This window comes from Ammodytes marinus, assembly GCF_949987685.1.
Source record: "Ammodytes marinus genome assembly, chromosome: 16".
NCBI lineage: Eukaryota > Metazoa > Chordata > Actinopteri > Uranoscopiformes > Ammodytidae > Ammodytes > Ammodytes marinus.
Genome location: NC_137220.1, coordinates 2955255 through 2972815, shown reverse-complemented (window position 1 = coordinate 2972815; position 17561 = coordinate 2955255). Strand labels below are relative to the sequence as shown.

General features: G+C 40.4%; 1 protein-coding gene across 1 annotated transcript in view; it reads left to right on the top strand.

Moving 5' to 3' along the window:
- The window catches only part of LOC307263217 (ras-related protein Rab-40C), a 23336-nt gene extending 6946 nt beyond the window's left edge, over positions 1-16390 (top strand). Inside the window, exons 2-6 of the mRNA XM_080044323.1 lie at positions 3137-3197; positions 5993-6053; positions 6690-6767; positions 10244-10466; positions 11905-16390. Of these exons, the coding sequence (XP_079900449.1) occupies positions 3137-3197; positions 5993-6053; positions 6690-6767; positions 10244-10466; positions 11905-12179 (698 nt within the window). The 3' untranslated portion in view covers positions 12180-16390. The remainder of the gene's footprint in view (positions 1-3136; positions 3198-5992; positions 6054-6689; positions 6768-10243; positions 10467-11904) is intronic.
- The last annotated feature ends 1171 nt before the right edge of the window (positions 16391-17561 follow it).

Here is a 17561-nt window from a genome sequence, read left to right as displayed (position 1 = left end):
AGCGTCAGCAGTTTTCATTGAAGACATGGTAAACATCAGAGCAGATATTGATCAAAGTGGAGGAGAGGAGAGAGGGAGAAGGAGAGGAGGAAGGGAAGGGGAGAGGAGAGGAGAGGAGAGGAGAGGAGGGGAGGGGAGGGGAGAGGAGAGGAGAGGAGAGGAGAGGAGAGGAGAGGAGAGGAGAGGAGAGGAGAGGAGAGGAGAGGAGAGGAGAGGAGAGGAGAGGAGAGGAGAGGAGAGGAGAGGAGAGGAGAGGGAGAGGAGAGGGAGAGGAGAGGAGAGGAGAGGAGAGGAGAGGAGGGAGAGGAGAGGAGAGGAGAGGAGAGGAGAGGAAAGGAGAGGAGATGAGAGGAGAGGAGAGGAGAGGAGAGGAGAGGAGAGGAGAGGAGAGGAAAGGAGAGGAGAGGAGAGGAGAGGAGAGGAGAGGAGAGGAGAGGAGAGGAGAGGAGGAGAGAGGAGAGGAGGAGAGAGAGAGGAGAGGAGAGGGGAGGAGGGGAGAGGAGAGGAGAGGGGAGAAGAGAGGGGAGGGGAGAGAGAGAGGAGAGGAGAGGAGAGGAGAGGAGAGGAGAGGAGAGGAGAGGAGAGGAGAGGAGAGGAGAGGAGAGGGGAGAAGAGAGGGGAGGGGAGAGAGAGAGGAGAGGAGAGGAGAGGAGAGGAGAGGAGAGGAGAGGAGAGGAGAGGAGAGGAGAGGAGAGGAGAGGAGAGGGGAGAAGAGAGGGGAGGGGAGAGAGAGAGGAGAGGAGAGGAGAGGAGAGGAGAGGAGAGGAGAGGAGAGGAGAGGAGAGGAGAGGAGAGGAGAGGAGAGGAGAGGAGAGGAGAGGAGAGGAGAGGAGAGGAGAGGAGAGGAGAGGAGAGGAGAGGAGAGGAGAGAAGAGAAGAGAAGAGAGGGGAGGGGAGAGAGAGAGGAGAGGAGAGGAGAGGAGAGGAGAGGAGAAGAGAAGAGAAGAGAAGAGAAGAGAAGAAAAGGAGAAGGAGAGGAGAGGAGAGGGGAAGCACTTGGTACGAAGCAGCGCACTCACTACAATTAGATTATCTTCAGCCTGATAGCTTAGCTCAGCACTTTAGCTCAGCAGACACTTTATGTTGTCCGGTAAATTGGAAGATATTGTTGCTAATGTTGTTAGCCAGCAGCTGCTACGTACAGCCCCGGAACAAAGGAAGAGACCAGTCTGGATTTTTCTTAAATCTTTATCTCTACATTACTTATTGAAAATGCTCTAAATGACAATATTTTTATTGTGAATTTGGTAGAAATGTTGTCAGTAGTTTATATTATAAAATCAAAATGTTCATTCTACTCAAACATATGCCTCTTAATAGTAAAACGAGAGACACTGAACATTTGGAGTGGTCTCTTAATTTTTTTCACTGAGTCAGTGATGGGTGGCGGTCTGAAAGCGCTGCGGCTTCTCAAACATTACTGGGATGTTAATGTATTTATGTCCCAGGAGGCTTAATGGTTTTAATGGTGAAGCCTTTTGGTTAACAGTGTGCTATGTTTTTTTATATATAGGTTTAGTTAAAGGCGCTACAAGGAACTTTTATATATTTCGGAAACAGTCCTTATTTTTCCTCTGATGATCGTAAACTACATGTAACAGCAAACGAGACCATCAGTGCAAAGAATGTTATTTTTATATAGTTTTTCTTAATGCCTTTGTCATGGGTATACGCTCACCCAGGAACAACAGCTGGCGTAGTAAAAACACTACCGCTGAGTGAGAGAAGAGCGCTATATAAATAAAATGTATTATTATTATTTATTTATTATTATTACCACTAAGTAGAAGCAGATATAGATATTTTCTATATTTAATCTGGTTGTTGAACAGTTAATGATTGTCGGTTATCTGTGATTTTTTTAAATTTTAATGGACATCCCTAGAACTAAAACATCAATCTTTGTCAGATGTTTAGGTGTGAAACGCCCTTAGTCCGTCTCTCAATGCTTCCTCTCTTTCTTACTGCTCCTGGCTCTTTGCTCCATTTGTTCCTGCCAAAGTCAAGACCTAAAAAAAATTGCTCACAAATATACCGTTAAAATCCTTTTTTTTTAATGCAGCTCGGGCAGGTAGAGGCACATTTAGTCACACAATCAAACGTACAAACTGCTGAGTAGAAGCATGAAACAAAATTGTAGGAGATTGAAACCTAGATTACACTGACAATGGTTCACCTGTCACACAAGCCTCAGGTGTTTCAGACAGAGACAGAGACAGGTGAGCAGAGAAACAGGTGAGCAGAGAAACAGGTGAGCAGAGCGACAGGTGAGCAGAGCGACAGGTGTAGCTGACAGACCGGTTAGTCAGAGATGAACCAACAGAGAGATCGTTTAGCCGCCTCGGGACCCAAAGCTGCTGAGGCTGCTAGGAAGCGTCAACTGAAAACATGGTGTCAGTAAACGCAAACCCTCATTTAAAAAGAGTCGTGATTTACTCAGGCAATGGTCTTAAAGGAATACTTCACCCATACGGAACCAGTGTTCTATCATTATAAAATCGCTATTATAATATAATGAATGAGGTTTTTCTTCCCTCAGTCTTTCCTCGGACTTCCCTTGGCCCAGCTGTCCTGTTACTCCTAACCCTACATTTTACTAGTGTGATGTCCCACTAGTAAAATGTAGGGTTAGACAGTGAGACCATAAAACACTCTTTCTGCCTTTTCTCAGGCTAGGATGAACCGATTTCTAAAATGTTTGCACATTTATACTACATAGGATCTCAGAGTTCAATACACCTTCATATTCCCACCGGTGAAGTAGGTCTTTAATTTAGTATATCTCAAATATAGTAACATAAATATACATTTTAATTATTGAGCTAAAAGGGGTAGGATTAGATAAGTTTATACTTCTTCCTACTCCTTTTTCAGGCATATCAATTCAATATGTAATTTGTTTATTTCAATTTTTTGTGAAACAATTTGAAAATAATTTTTGTTTATTGTATTTTCATGCTTTTCATTTAATTTTTTTATTTGATATGTTTTGAAATCACATACTCTTTCTCTATGCTTTTCTACATACTGCAGCTGACCATAAAAAGTTGAAGCTCATTAAATATGTCCCACGCTCCCTCCCTCTCTCTCCCCCCTCTCCCTCTATCTCCCCCTCTCCCTCTATCTCTCTCTGCAGGTATTGACTATAAAACCACCACCATTCTACTGGATGGGAGGAGAGTGAAGCTGGAGCTCTGGTAAGCCACACACCAAACATCACTGAGAGAGAGAGAGAGAGAGAGAGAGAGAGAGAGCACCCACTGCTCTCACATCCATCAATGCAGAAATGTTCTAGATACAACTGGTGCATCAACAACATAGATGCGCTATGACACTTAGTGATGTAATATCCTCCTAAATGAGCAATACTACTACAATATTACTAACTTTTATATCCAAATATTAAATTATTTGATGACATTATATTGCAGTACTAGCTTCTTACAAAAAAAATGTTGAAAAAAAAAAAAAACGAAGCTCTGAATACTAATTTAAGCTCCGAATACTAATTTTCCGAACGAGTATTCGAATAATTCGGGCCAGCCCTACTGTTAGCTGCTTTCATCCATTTCTACTTTATCAGGAACCAGAACCATTTTAGAACCAGTTCTCAATACCCGTCCCTAAGGTCTAAAGTAAGTCTACTCATCTATTCGCCCCAAACAGACACAGCGCACAGATTATTCATGCTTTAGCTGTAAAATAGATACACACTGTGTGTGTGTGTGTGTGTGTGTGTGTGTGTGTGTGTGTGTGTGTGTGTGTGTGTGTGTGTGTGTGTGTGTGTGTGTGTGTGTGTGTGTGTGTGTGTGTGTGTGTGTGTGTGTGTGTGTGTGTGTGTGTGTGTGTGTCTCTCTCTCTCTCTCTCTCACAACTCAGACTATGACTGAAGCCTCCAGTCTCGTTTACAAAGTAGATTTATAAAAGCTGCAGGATAATCATGAATTTTCAACGCTCTCTCTCTCTCATAACACCTCACACCTCAAATTCACGTCAGCTCTGCTCGCTTTGACTTCTCCCTGTAAATTGGGCGAACAGACCCTTTTAAAATATGTATAAAATGACGCACTACGCATGTTGAATATTTCTGTTTGAGGGAACGTTGCAGAGGGAGAGAAAATATTAATATTTCATAAAGTTTCAGCGAGGATTTGCAACAACATGACGCATAATAAATCTGATACTTTGAGACAGTGAAAGCTACTTAACGGGAGACGGGAGAATACTGTTTGTGTTTCATATTTTTCATTCACTTTTCTAATGTCTAATCTTGATGAATTTCTTGCCCTCTGTAAAGCACTTTGAATGGCCTTGTGTCTGAATTGTGCTATAGAAATAAACTTGCCTTGCCAATGCCTTGCCTTTGTCAAGGAGTAACATTTATATAATTTTTTTTATTTCCATTTTATTTTTGAATTGGGGCAATGCAGTTTTACACAAAAATGTAACTGATGTCCCTTCACCTACACTTCTCCTTTTTATAGATGTTGGAGAAAGCCAGAGTTCAAATCTTAGTCCCAGTAATTCCAACATTATAATAGCACTCATCTAAAGTGCATTGTACAGAAACAATTGTAGCCACTGTATATTGTTACATTCCTCACGTATAATCTTGCATCAGGACAAGCAGCGTGTGTGTGTATGTTAGTCAGTGAAGACAGTGCAGAGCTACAGGCCTGTTGAGTGGAACTAGGCCAAAGGAATTCAAGCAGAGAGGGAGAGAGAGAGAATGTGGGAGAGAGAGGGAGGGAGGGAGGGAGGGAGAGAGAGAGAGAGAGAATAGTTTAAAGGCAGTGAGCGGCAATGATGCAGAATCTTCTGTATTTTGCTGCGTCAGTCTCTCTCTCTCTCCTCACTGTCTCCATCTTGTTTTAAAGTCTCGTTCAAACTCTGATTCCTTTCGAAGTCTGTCTGTACTCCCGCCTCTATATCGAGACTCAGTTTTTCTCAAAGGTGGCAAAGCGAAATCTGCAGAAACCAATAACTTAAGGCCGGAGTCGCTCCTAAAAAGGTCCAAAATATACATTTAGACAATGTAACTAACTCTGCAGACTGCTGTGTCACTGCATAAATCAAATCAGTTTTATTTGTTTAGCCCAAAATCACAAATAGACATTTACCTCAGTGGGCTTTACATTCCATACAATATGACACCCTCTGCCCTTATCTATCTATCTATCTATCTATCTATCTATCTATCTATCTATCTATCTATCTATCTATCTATCTATCTATCTATCTCTCTATCTATCTATCTCTCTATCTATCCCTCTGCCCTTAGACCCTTAGCTCGGCTGAGGAAAAACTCCCAGTAAAAAACCCTTTACCGGGATTTTAAAAAATAGAATAGAATCCAAGCTCTTCTTATTTGAGTTGTTAGACATTTGCTACCCATGGTGAATCAGGGCTTTGCAGTGAGACAGCCCTGTGTACGCTCACTGCTGAAACAGACCTGCAAATATTTAACCTTCTGTCATATAAACAAACCGTATTTGACTATTAATAGTAACGCATTTGTTTAATATGTGCACTGGTGTGTTTATTGAATGACAGTAAAGCTAAGGCTAAAGGCTGTTACATACTCCGCGAGAAGAAAGAACAAAGCTCTCGGTGACAGAGCTGCGAGAAGTTCTTTCTGGTCTGACATTAGACCAGAAAGAACTCTTGTTTAGCTGTTCTCGCAGCTTGTTCTCGACACATCACCCGGGCCGAACTTTCTTCTCGCAGCTTGTCCGAGAACTATTGTGTGATTGGTCAGTCTGAAGTCAATGAGGAAAGCGAAGTGAAATCAGCTGGCGCTACTGAGTCAATTACCATGGTAACAATGCGCCGCGGTGAGGAGTTCGGCAGTTGAGTTCTCGTGAAGTATGTAATGTCAGACCAGAAAGAACTTCTCGCAGCTCTGTCACCGAGAGCTTTATTCTTTCTTCTCGCGGAGTATGTAACAGCCTTTAGTCTAATAGTGTTTCTCTGTTTGTTCTTCTCTCTCCAGGGACACGTCAGGACAGGGGAGGTTCTGCACTATTTTCCGCTCATATTCCCGCGGGGCTCAGGTGAGGAACTAATCTCTCTCTCTCTCTCTCTCTCTCTCTCTCTGTCTCTCTCTCTCTGTCTCTCTCTCTCTCTCTCTGTCTCTCTCTCTCTCTCTCTGTCTCTCTCTCTGTCTCTCTCTCTCTCTCACACACACACACTTCCATATTCCCGCGGGGCTCAGGTGAGGAACTAATCGCTTAAAATAAACTACATTTAAAAAAAAAAAAACAACTGCAGACAGAAGACAGTTGATTTTTGTAACAGCTTTTGCAACTAAAAAAAAAAGTGATTCTCAAACTAAACAGAGAATGTCGAGTGTATAATGATGAAAGTGCACCAGTAACCAAATACGAAGAAAATCTGCAGCAATACAGTTCTCTCCCACTCATGTTCTAGCTGTGTACATTTCAACAAACGTGCACGCACACTCACTCACACACACTCACTCACTCACTCACAAACACACACACACACACACACACTCACTCACTCACTCACTCACTCACTCACTCACACACACACACACACACACACACACACACACACACACACACACACACACACACACACACACACACACACACACACACACACACACACACACACACACACACTTGCCCATGCAGCCCATAACCCAAGGCCTTTTTGCTTTCCAGGGAATCCTGCTGGTGTATGACATCACAAACCGCTGGTCCTTTGATGGGATCGACAGGTGGATCAGAGAGATTGATGAGGTGAGGGTTTATTTTTTTAGATTATTTTTTTGGGGGACATTTTTATAATTTATTGGATAGTCTTAGAGAGACAGAGATGAAATGGGGCAGAGAGGGGAATGACATGCAGAGAACGACCGCGGGCTGGAATCGAACCCGGGTCTGCTGTGAAGAGGACTGAGACTCTATGGAGGTGTGGGGGGGCTCTAACCATGCACTACACCACAAACGCACCCCCAATAGATTGATGTTTTGATATTGTTTTGTCTATATTTAATTTAAATCTCAAGCCTGAGAACATTACATTTTTACTGTAGTACATAGTCTGCATCATAAAGTGTGATAAATGGTTTTCTTTAACTGTCTTCAAAATTCACTTTGGAATAAATTTCCAGTATTTGGACGAGTGAAATAGCAGTAGCAGTAGGGGTGTTTTTGTGCATCAGTAGATCAGAGGTTGAAAAATGAACATGTTTAGTTTAGAACTGTGCTTCTAAAGAACAGTGTAGACGCCTTTCAACTGAGCCAGAATGAATTGAACTTGCTGTGTACATGATACAGGTTTGTTGGATTTTTTTTTTTTTTTAACGTGTTGCAGTACAGGACAAGACAGGTGAAAGACATGACATTAGGTGAGGGACATGACAATTTAAGTGTTCACATTTAAGACAGAACGGACGAGACAAAAACAAGCAGGAGTTGTTAGATTTTTCTGTAATAAGGAACTCTCATTCAGTTGTGGATCAAGTTTGGATCTTAAAATGAGCTCTTCACAGATCTTTTACATTTAATTTTCCCTGGAAAAAGGTCCCAAAACCGCTGGAATTTTAACTTTTAAAAGAATGGCAGGGTCTGTTGTGGTTTTAGGGTGAAGTGTTGTTGTGTTTTATATCTATTGTGTTGCTGCAACAATCCAGTTAGATCTGGTATTGATGCTTTGAGCTTTCAGAATTGTTTTCTCTATTATAAGACGGGACAAAGGGTCGATACAAGGAGTCAAGTAAACCACTTAAGACAACCTGTGTGTGTGTGTGTGTGTGTGTGTGTGTGTGTGTGTGTGTGTGTGTGTGTGTGTGTGTGTGTGTGTGTGTGTGTGTGTGTGTGTGTGTGTGTGTGTGTGTGTGTGTGTGTGTGTGTGTGTGTGTGTGTGTGTGTGTGTGTGTGTGTGTGTGTGTTCTGTCTGTGTGTGTGTGTGTGTGTTCTGTCTGTGTGTGTGTGTGTGTGTGTGTGTGTTACTCTCATCATGTCCTTCCTGCTGAATGAGAATAAAAAGGATATCCGTGTGCATTCTATCTAAGTGTGTGTGTGTGTGTGTGTGTGTGTGTGTGTGTGTGCGCTTGGTGTATGTGTGTGTTCTGTCTGCTTGTGTGTGTGTATGTTCATTCTGTCTGTGTGTCCGTCTGTCTGAGTGTGTGTGTGTATGTTCATTCTGTCTGAGTGTGTGTATGTTCATTCTGTCAGAGTGTGTGTGTGTGATATTTTTGTCCTGTGGAATGTGTGTTTCAGTTTGGCCTTTCCTGCTCCACCTCCACCGCGGTCACCGACTCTTTAGAGCAGAAACAAAGATGGAGGGACAGAGAAAGTTTAACCAGAAGAAAACAGTTTAGAGTTTTATTCTACCAACCCTATGAAGAATAGAAATGACAAAAATGTGACAAACTTTTTTTGGGGGGAGTAATTTTCCAGGCTTTATTGAGATTTCGGAGTGACAGAGGTGTAATGGGGCAGAGAGGGGAATGACATGCAGAGAACGACCCGGGCTGGATTCTAACCCGGGTCTGCTGTGAAGAGGACTGAGACTCTATTGGGGGTCTAGCCACAACACCGCAAGCTCCCCTTCTTAATAAATGATTTTGTTCTTAAGACTAGATCTAAAAATTATGCCAAAATTCACTCTGGTTTGGAGAATTACGGATGTCTCACCATATTAATCAGAAGCTGCTGTGATTTGAATATCCTTAGGAAGAAAGCGATGCAAGTTTATTTCAATAAACACAATACAGACACAAGGCCATTCAAAGTGCTTTACAGGGGAATGAAATACATCAAGATTAAACATTAGAAATTGCAGTTAAGAGACAGTAAAAACCAAAAACATACATCAAGAGTTGAAGCTCTAACTCTTGAGAAATCAGTTACTTCTCTAAAACATCTGCAGCTTTTTGAACATTTTCTCCGTTGGAAATTCTGAGACACAATCAGGCGGTTAAACACTAATAATATTTCTGGCTCGAGGCAAAGTACAAGTTCTGGAGTCTGTGGGAAAAAAAAACTCTCAGTATTTTGCTGCTACTGATTTTTCCACCACACACACACACACACACACACACACAGTCACCACCGTACCGTGGCTACAGTGACTGTTTCCTTAGTGACTGTTGCTACCCTGAGCCTACAGTATAATATACAGCTCTGGAAAAAATGAAGAGACCAGTCTGGATTTTTTCTTAAATCTTCATCTCTACATAAGTTACTGATAAAATGCTCTTAATGACAACAAAATGTATTGTGAATTTGGTAGAAATGTTTCAGTAGTTTATATTATAAAACCAAAATGTTCATTCTACTCAAACATATGCCTATAAATAGTAAAACGAGAGACACTGAACATTTGGAGTGGTCTCTTAGTTTTTTTCCAGAGCTGTACACAGTCTAATGCTCATAACATGGACAGACAGCAGAACAGAAGCTGATGAGTTTAGACAGTCAGATGGTTCAGGTTTCATTCAGTTTGTCAGAACAGATTCATTCTGCCTTCAGTTCATTACAACAAGCCTCCGCTGCTCAGTTTGTGTTAATGTAACGGCTCCCATTCACTCCACTGCTTCTCTGTCTGATGCTCTTGATTAACTGAAGATGCTAGATGTATTTTACTTAACCCTCATCCAACCATTTTCCTGTTGGAAAACAAAAAAAAATAGTTTCGGTCTATAGGGTACTGTAAGGCTTAATTATTAGGGACTTTAAGCAACGACGGTTGAGAGGACGGCTACGGCGGTCGAGTAGAATTTTGAGCATTCGAGAATTTATGTCATCACCTCCTATCGCTGTAGTCAGAGCGAGTCAGAGCCGTAGTCCGTCTGTTTACAACGGCAGAACAGGGTTTTTGACGTTGTGAGCGCTACAACAACTGCAGCAAGTAGCCGGTCTAAGTGTTGCTAGGTGATAGTGGAGCCCGTTGGAATCTTTCCCTAAAACACCGCTGCTTAAAGTCCCTAATTCCAAGGCGAGAAGGCCTACTGATGTTACCCTTAAATCCCTTGTGGCTTTATATTTGTTGTATAACGTATTTATTCCTTTTTTATAAAAAGTTTATTCTACAGTAACACTCTGTTAACAGTGGATAGGAACAAACAGTTAATAAATGTAAGAAGCTGCAGGATACAGAGAGGCAAGGACTAGTTACTGAGAATTCTCTTCCATGTTTTGATTTTATAAATGTCAAAATAAATACGATCTATCCAGATGAATGAATGTGTACTTTTCCCCCTTCCCAGCATGCACCTGGCGTGCCTCGTATCCTGGTAGGAAACCGTCTCCACTTGGCGTTCAAGCGTCAGGTGCCGACGGAGCAGGCCCGCGCGTACGCAGAGAAGAACGGCATGACCTTCTTCGAGGTCAGTCCGCTCTGCAACTTCAACGTGATCGAATCCTTCACAGAGCTGTCACGCATCGTCCTCATGAGGCACGGCATGGAGAAGTTCTGGAAGCCCAACAGAGGTGAGCGGACCAGAGCACCTTAAAGGCCTACTTCACCGGTTTGAATATGAAGGTGTATTGAATTCTGAGATCCTATGTAGTATAAATGTGCAAAGAAAATTTAAATTGGTTCATCCTAGCCTGAGAAAAGGCAGAAAGAGTGTTTTACTATGATGTCACAGAAAGAGAAATGTAGGGTTAGACAGTGAGTCCATAAAACACTCTATCTGCCTTTTCTCAGGCTAGGATGAACCAATTAAATATTTTTTTGCACATTTATACTACATAGGATCTCAGAATTCAATACACCTTCATATTCCCACAGGTGAAGTAGGCCTTTAAGACTTATAATCAGGACTTTCATATGTGTAAGTAGGATAGGATACACAGTGGGAACCAGAGCACATTAGGAGATATAACCAGGGCTTTGATGATCTGTACTTACTACTTTTATATGTGTATGTGTGTGTTATGTTGTTAGTCTTGTGGATTATACATATGTTTTAAAGATATAAGTAAGTTTTATGAATATGATACAATAAGGAAATATAAATTGACCTTCTTGAACAAAAATGTAGAGCCATTTTCACCAACAAATGATGAGAAAACATTGCGCTGAGAAATGGAAAATTGTCTTCTTTTTAGATAACCTTTTAATACCTTTAAAGGATAATGAACATGGGACAATAATCAAATAAAAATTGTAACTTCCTGAACAAAGATTTGCAACATTTGGAGCCATTTTCAAAGTTGAACTAAATAAAGAAACAAGACAAGAAAGTGTCTTCACAGGCTATTCCTGGACCGTTTGAAATCAATGTCATTTGGAGGCGTGAAGCTGAGAATCTGCTGTGATTTAAATTAACCAGTAAATCAATCAGTGCGACCACACAGTCATTCTCACCACTTTGTCTTTAACAAGGGAACACTAAATTCAGTCACTAATCATTTCCAGTTTCCCACAATTGATGTCATGCTACTGGATGTAAAACTTGGCCTTTCAAAGCAGGTTTTTCACATTAAAAGAATTCCAATAAAGGGATGGCTGGAAGACTTTTAATGTTTAGAGTATAATGAAAAAATACTATAAACAGGCCTTAAAAATGCATATTCTGAATGTTTTAAGACCTGTAAATAGTTTTTATTTTTATTTTTATAAAAAGAAAAAAAGTTCTGTTCTGTAAAATCTATGGACACTTATCTCTTGTATATAAGAAAAAAAATATTCTACCTTCCACATGTAGAATTTTAGGGTTTTAAAAAGATGCAAATGTACACATACATAATCAGTCGTGTCACACCCTAACCTGTCCCCTCTCTCTCTTAACAGTGTGTCACACCCTAACCTGTCCCCTCTCTCTCTCTCTTAACAGCGTGTCACACCCTAACCTGTCCCCTCTCTCTCTCTCTCTTAACAGTGTGTCACACCCTAACCTCTCCCCTCTCTCTCTCCCTACAGTCTTCACTCTCCAGGACCTGTGTTGCAGAGCGATCGTGTCGTGCACTCCGGTTCACCTCATTGACAAACTTCCTCTTCCCGTGGCCATAAAGTCTCACCTCAAGTCTTTCTCTATGGCCAACGGCATGAACGCTGTCATGATGCACGGCCGCTCCTATTCGCTGGCCCAACCCGCGGGCAGCTCCAAGGGGAACAGCTTAAAACGCTCAAAATCCATCCGTCCGCCGCAGAGCCCGCCGCAAAACTGCACGCGCAACAACTGCAAAATCTCCTAGTTAACAGACGGACGTGCAGGGTGTTAGTAGTGAGAGATATAAGGAGCCTAAACCCTGATCCGGAGAAGCTATCAAGGCTGCCATGATGGATTTAAAAGGGATGAATGAAAGCTCCGAAAATCTCACTTCTTTCATGAGGATTTTTAAAAACTTTTAATTTTGACGGGAGACGACAAGACACTTTTTGGTTTCTCTTCACAGTCTCAGTCACAGTTCTCTCTACTCACTACCTGCTGGAGTGTTAACTACATGTACAGAAGAAGAAAAATCGCCTCACCGACTCCAACCACCACATTAAGGCCACGTACACACGGACACGGATATTTTAAGAAATGCTTTTTTTTTTTGGATTCCACGCTCTCTTTTTTCTTTCCTAATGTCACATCATTGGGGCATTTATTTTAGCAGCTGTTTGTCTGTTTGTGTGTCACCTAATTCAGACAAAACTAAGGCCATATCCTCATGTAAACAGATATTTAAGAAAAAAAAAATTCCTCATCCTTTCCAGAAAGATTCCTGTAAACACAATGTTTATTTTTATTTTTTTCGATTATCTCGCCATACTCGCCAAGAAGCAACGAGTTTTCCAAAAATCTCCATTTTGTCGGAGGTTTCAGAAAGCTCTGGTTTTAGTGTTCCGTTGTGATTTTTGCGTTTGGACAAAAAACACATACGGTTAGGAAAATTCCCCGTGTACGACATGTGTGGATACGGCCTTAGTTTCATCTACGTGTCACAGGAATCACCTCAACACCACCTGTCTGTCTGTCTGTCTGTCTGTCTATCTCTCTGTCTGTCCGTCTGTCTGTCCACACCTTCGAGTTATTCGCTCTTTTAACGACTAATAAGCTATCGATCGTTCAACACTAATAAGCGGTCACTCCTTCTATTGATCAAAGTTTGGAGTCTTTTTGCTTTGGAAGTTCAAATTCTTTTAACATTACCTGAAGGGAAATCTTGGCGACAACAATAGTTCAATTCCCCCATACATGTGTTGTAGTTTAATTAAACGCAAACCTGAAACGAAATCCCGAATTGCTACCGTAAAGTTTTCTTTTAGATGTCGGAATTAATCAAAGTGGAACAAACTAAAAGCACAAAAACGACCACAAGTATGAAGTTTGCACAGATTATTTCCCAGTTCACACATCAGAGCTTTTTTTTACGATATCTGCATTTCTTTTGTCAAACTCCTATTTTTTTTTTTACCAATTGAAGTACAAAAATAATAAAAATCTCCGGTCTTCTCTTTGAAATACGGGCACTGCCTATTTGTTAAATCGAGATAACAATTTAATTAAAAAAAAATTAAATTGTGATCATGAGAAAAACGGTTTATTAATTAATTACTCCTCTTGTACTCAATCTTTGCTGATGCATTCAAGTCCAGTGGGAAATACCACAGAAACAGGCAGATGAGTTATTATTAATTTTATTATATAATATACAGCTCTGGAAAAAATTAAGAGACCGCTCCAAATGTTCAGTGTCTCTTGTTTTACTATTTATAGGCATATGTTTGAGTAGAATGAACATTTTGGTTTTATACTATAAACTACTGACAACATTTCTACCAAATTCCCCCCAAAAATATTATCATTAAAAACATTTCCATTAATTAATGTAGAGTTAAAGATTTAAGAAAAATCCAGACTGGTCTATTATTTTTTTCCAGAGCTGTATATAGTAATTGTTTTTATCGTCCAACAACAAGAAAACATGTCATCATTCGATTACATGTTAGAAGGTGATTTTGATTTTTTAACACCGAAACTGCAGCGCCTGTATTTCCCACGGGATTGAATGCATCACGTTGTGGTCTTCTGATGTGCAGCAGCCGCCCCCGCCTGCCGTCCCATGATTCATAGCTACTGAATAATAAATGCTTTTTATTCTTAGATCTCTGGAGGGGCTTCGTCAAAACTCCACTGCCTCTCTTCACTGCTCTTTTCATCCTTTTTCTCTGTACCAAACTCAGCATGGTTTAGGTTGTTAAGTCTCTACTATCTTATGAAATTATAAATTAATCGCTTGTATGTTTAGTTTTTTTTAACACCACGTTTAGCTTAGACCTGCAGAGGTGTAGCCCCAAATTCTGCGCCCCATTTTCCATTTGATCCATGTAAAAAAAAAAAAATTATTTTCTTTTTTATAAATTATTGAGTAAACATCTGTTCACATTAATCTGTAGAGTTTGTTATTAGGGCAGTCACTAAGAACTGTTGATACCAAGTTAAAAAAGTAATAATTATCAGTTATATGTTGCACACAGTTTTAACATTACCCCAAATATTAACCCTGACTCATTCACAAATAGCAGGCTGCAATAACTTCAATACAGTTAAATGAGGGTCTTTAATTCTTTTCACACACAAACACTCACTTTTGTTTGTTTTTTAAGAAATTTTTCACCAGTTTTTTACGGAAGCGTATTGATGCCACTAGACTAGGAGAAGGAACAAAAATAGATCGGTATCTCGTTATAATGTGATATGTACCTTATTAAAGGGTAACTGCACCCCCTGTTTGAGCTACTGCACGATTTTGAAAAATGCTTTCAGACCATGGATTCTGAATTCCGTTTGAGAACCTTTGTTTTTAAACATTCCGACATCAGCCGGCCGACTTTCGGGAGGGAGGGGGTCGCACGGTGTCTGTGAAGGAGGGGGCTAGCTGCTAGCTGTCACTCAGGAAGATCTGAATGACATGACTTCATTGAAAAATGGAGTGACACAAAGTCTAACGGCACTGTCGCTACACAGTGAGCTCATATGCCACACAGATGGGTCGTCTGAGGTGGAGGACTTTTCTTATTCTAAATTGTTGGCGGGTGTCTCTATCGTAGTGTTAGGAGACAGCAAGTGAGCTAGCGGCTGTGTGTGTGTGTGTGTGTGTGTGTGAGCGAGGAGAGCGAGCGGTAGCGTGTGTCAATCAAGTGAAACAATGAACGAGTCCGTGTGTGTGTGTGAGTGAGTGTGTCAGTGTGTCTGTTCGCGCAAGCGAGATATTGCAGACACACTGTCGGTAGAAGTGAAGGGTGTTAACCCCCGAAATAACATCCTTGGAGGGACAGTATAACCGTAGTAGATCACGGACCAGCCATGGACCTATGAAGAGCGTGCCTGGCTTTGCGGCGACGTGATGACGTACATGGGGTCAAAAAAGTCCCATGTACGTCATTTTTCGAATCCGAAGGAAAAAGTTTTTTTCAAATCTTAGTAAAGTTCTAAAATAATTTACAATACAAAACATTTCTTAAATTGCCGATATTTAACATATTGCAATTTTTTTCAATGTTAACACCAGCATATATGTGTTCCTTACCAACATAGTGATTTAATTCAGCTTATATCTCAAAAAACAAGTAAAAGGGTGCAGTTACACTTTAAAACAAGATAAAAGCTTGTCACTTAAAAGGTGGAGTCAGTGATTCTGGAGAACGCTTGTTGTCAAAATCAGTGAATATCTTCCTCACGATCCGCTACCTGTCCGTACTGTGTGTGCGCTGAAAAACACAGCCTAGGCTCTGTAAACTTCTATATTGCTAGCTACGGTGGGCCCCCTTTTGTACTTTCTTTAGGAAGGAAAAAGCTGAAAAAAGGAATTTTACTCGAGCTTGTTGCCAAGATATTTTCTTCTCATTGACGAACAGGAAGAGGCTTTTATTATTATTATTATTGCTGCTGCTGCTGCTGACGACTCAGAGCGTTAATAACTCACTCTGGGTGTAAGAATTATTATATTTTGTGTAATTTTGTACATGATCCATCTGTTGTGTTATAATATGTTATAACACATATTTCCTCCCATGTGTTGCTTCATCAGTGTTTTGCAATTTTTATTAATATTTTTATTTTATTTTGGAAATGGAAAATGTTTGTATAGGAACGGTGAGATGTTCAGGGACTGTGGATGTGTTTGTATAAAGGAGCGGACGGTTGTAATGATGATGACAAAAAAAACTTACAAAACAAGAAAAAAAATCTGTAAAACACTATTTTGGTTTTTGGCTGAAGCTGCTGAGTAATTCTGAAACGTGTGTGTGTGTGTGTGAGAGAGAGAGACTGTGTGTGTGTGTGTGTGTGTGGGAGAGCGAGAGTGTGTGTGTGTGTGTGTATGAGAATGTTCTTTAAACACAAAGCTGAACATTTTTCTTTTTTTGTTTTTTTAAATTATTGATTGTACAGTTTCAAGGCAAGGGTTTGAAGCGAGAGACTTTTTCACAATAAAAACTATTGAATGTTGAATTGTGTCCAGATGTCGCTGCTTTATTTGAATTTTTTTCAAATACTTTATTTTTGAATTTTTCTTTTTTCAGAAAACACGCACACACACACAACTGAAAAAGTGAACACAGAAACAAAGACAAAATAAATAACCAACATGGCATACTCTACTTTACAGGTTTCAAAGGACATTGCTTAAACTAAAGGCAAATGTTAAGCAAAAAATAAAAAGTCAAAAAGGTGTCATGTAGGTCCCTTCAGTAGTTATATAGTCAAGGAAAGGCTGCCAACTTCTCTGCTTTCCCTGAAATCTTATAACATATTTCCTCCATAGTAAAGTATAATAGAACTCTGAGCCAGATGTCAAAGCGGGGGGCCAGTCGCCGCTTTATTTTGAAGGAGTTTGTAATAGTTATTTATTTTGACTAGGACGCCCTCTGCTGGAAACACTACGTCACATCTGCTACACAGAAATATATCAGTCTGCAGGTGAAGAGTAAAATGTTAAACCTATAGAAATTATCATGAAACTTTGCCAGTTGTTTATTGGCATTAAATTAATTATTTTTTGTATTACATTTTTTTTTCAGAGATCTATATCTATTATTATATATCTTTATTTCATTTTAACAACATATAAAGAGTCCAAAGTTTTCCTTTTATATTAAAAAAAAAATCTATGCATGTACAGGTCTTAAAAATTCTATTTTTAGCGAAGAGTCTCAAAATTGACCAGTGCTTGAAACAACTTTTTTTTCCTGCAGTGTCTCATCTGCCTTTATTTTGAAAGGGAACACCATCTGACCGCATATATTTCCTGCCTAACTCCTGCCACACAGTCTCTAACTTGACCACAGAGAGACGTTGCATGTCGATCTCTTTAATTCCACGTTAAAAGCATATTTTAAACCCTAATAAATGACCACCGTTTCCACCCCGATCTTGTGAAAACTGTGGCCGTCTTATGAGCGCCATGTCCGGGGTGCAGCTGCTCAGAATAGTCCTAAACGAGCGACTGTCTTTGGCGGCGGAGGAAATCTTCCAGGCGGTGAGAACAACCATCTCGTGCTACGAGGAGGAGCTCGTGCAGTCCAAGAGAGAGATCCGGCGGTTACAAACGCTCCATAAACCGGATAAAAACATTAATAAAAACTCA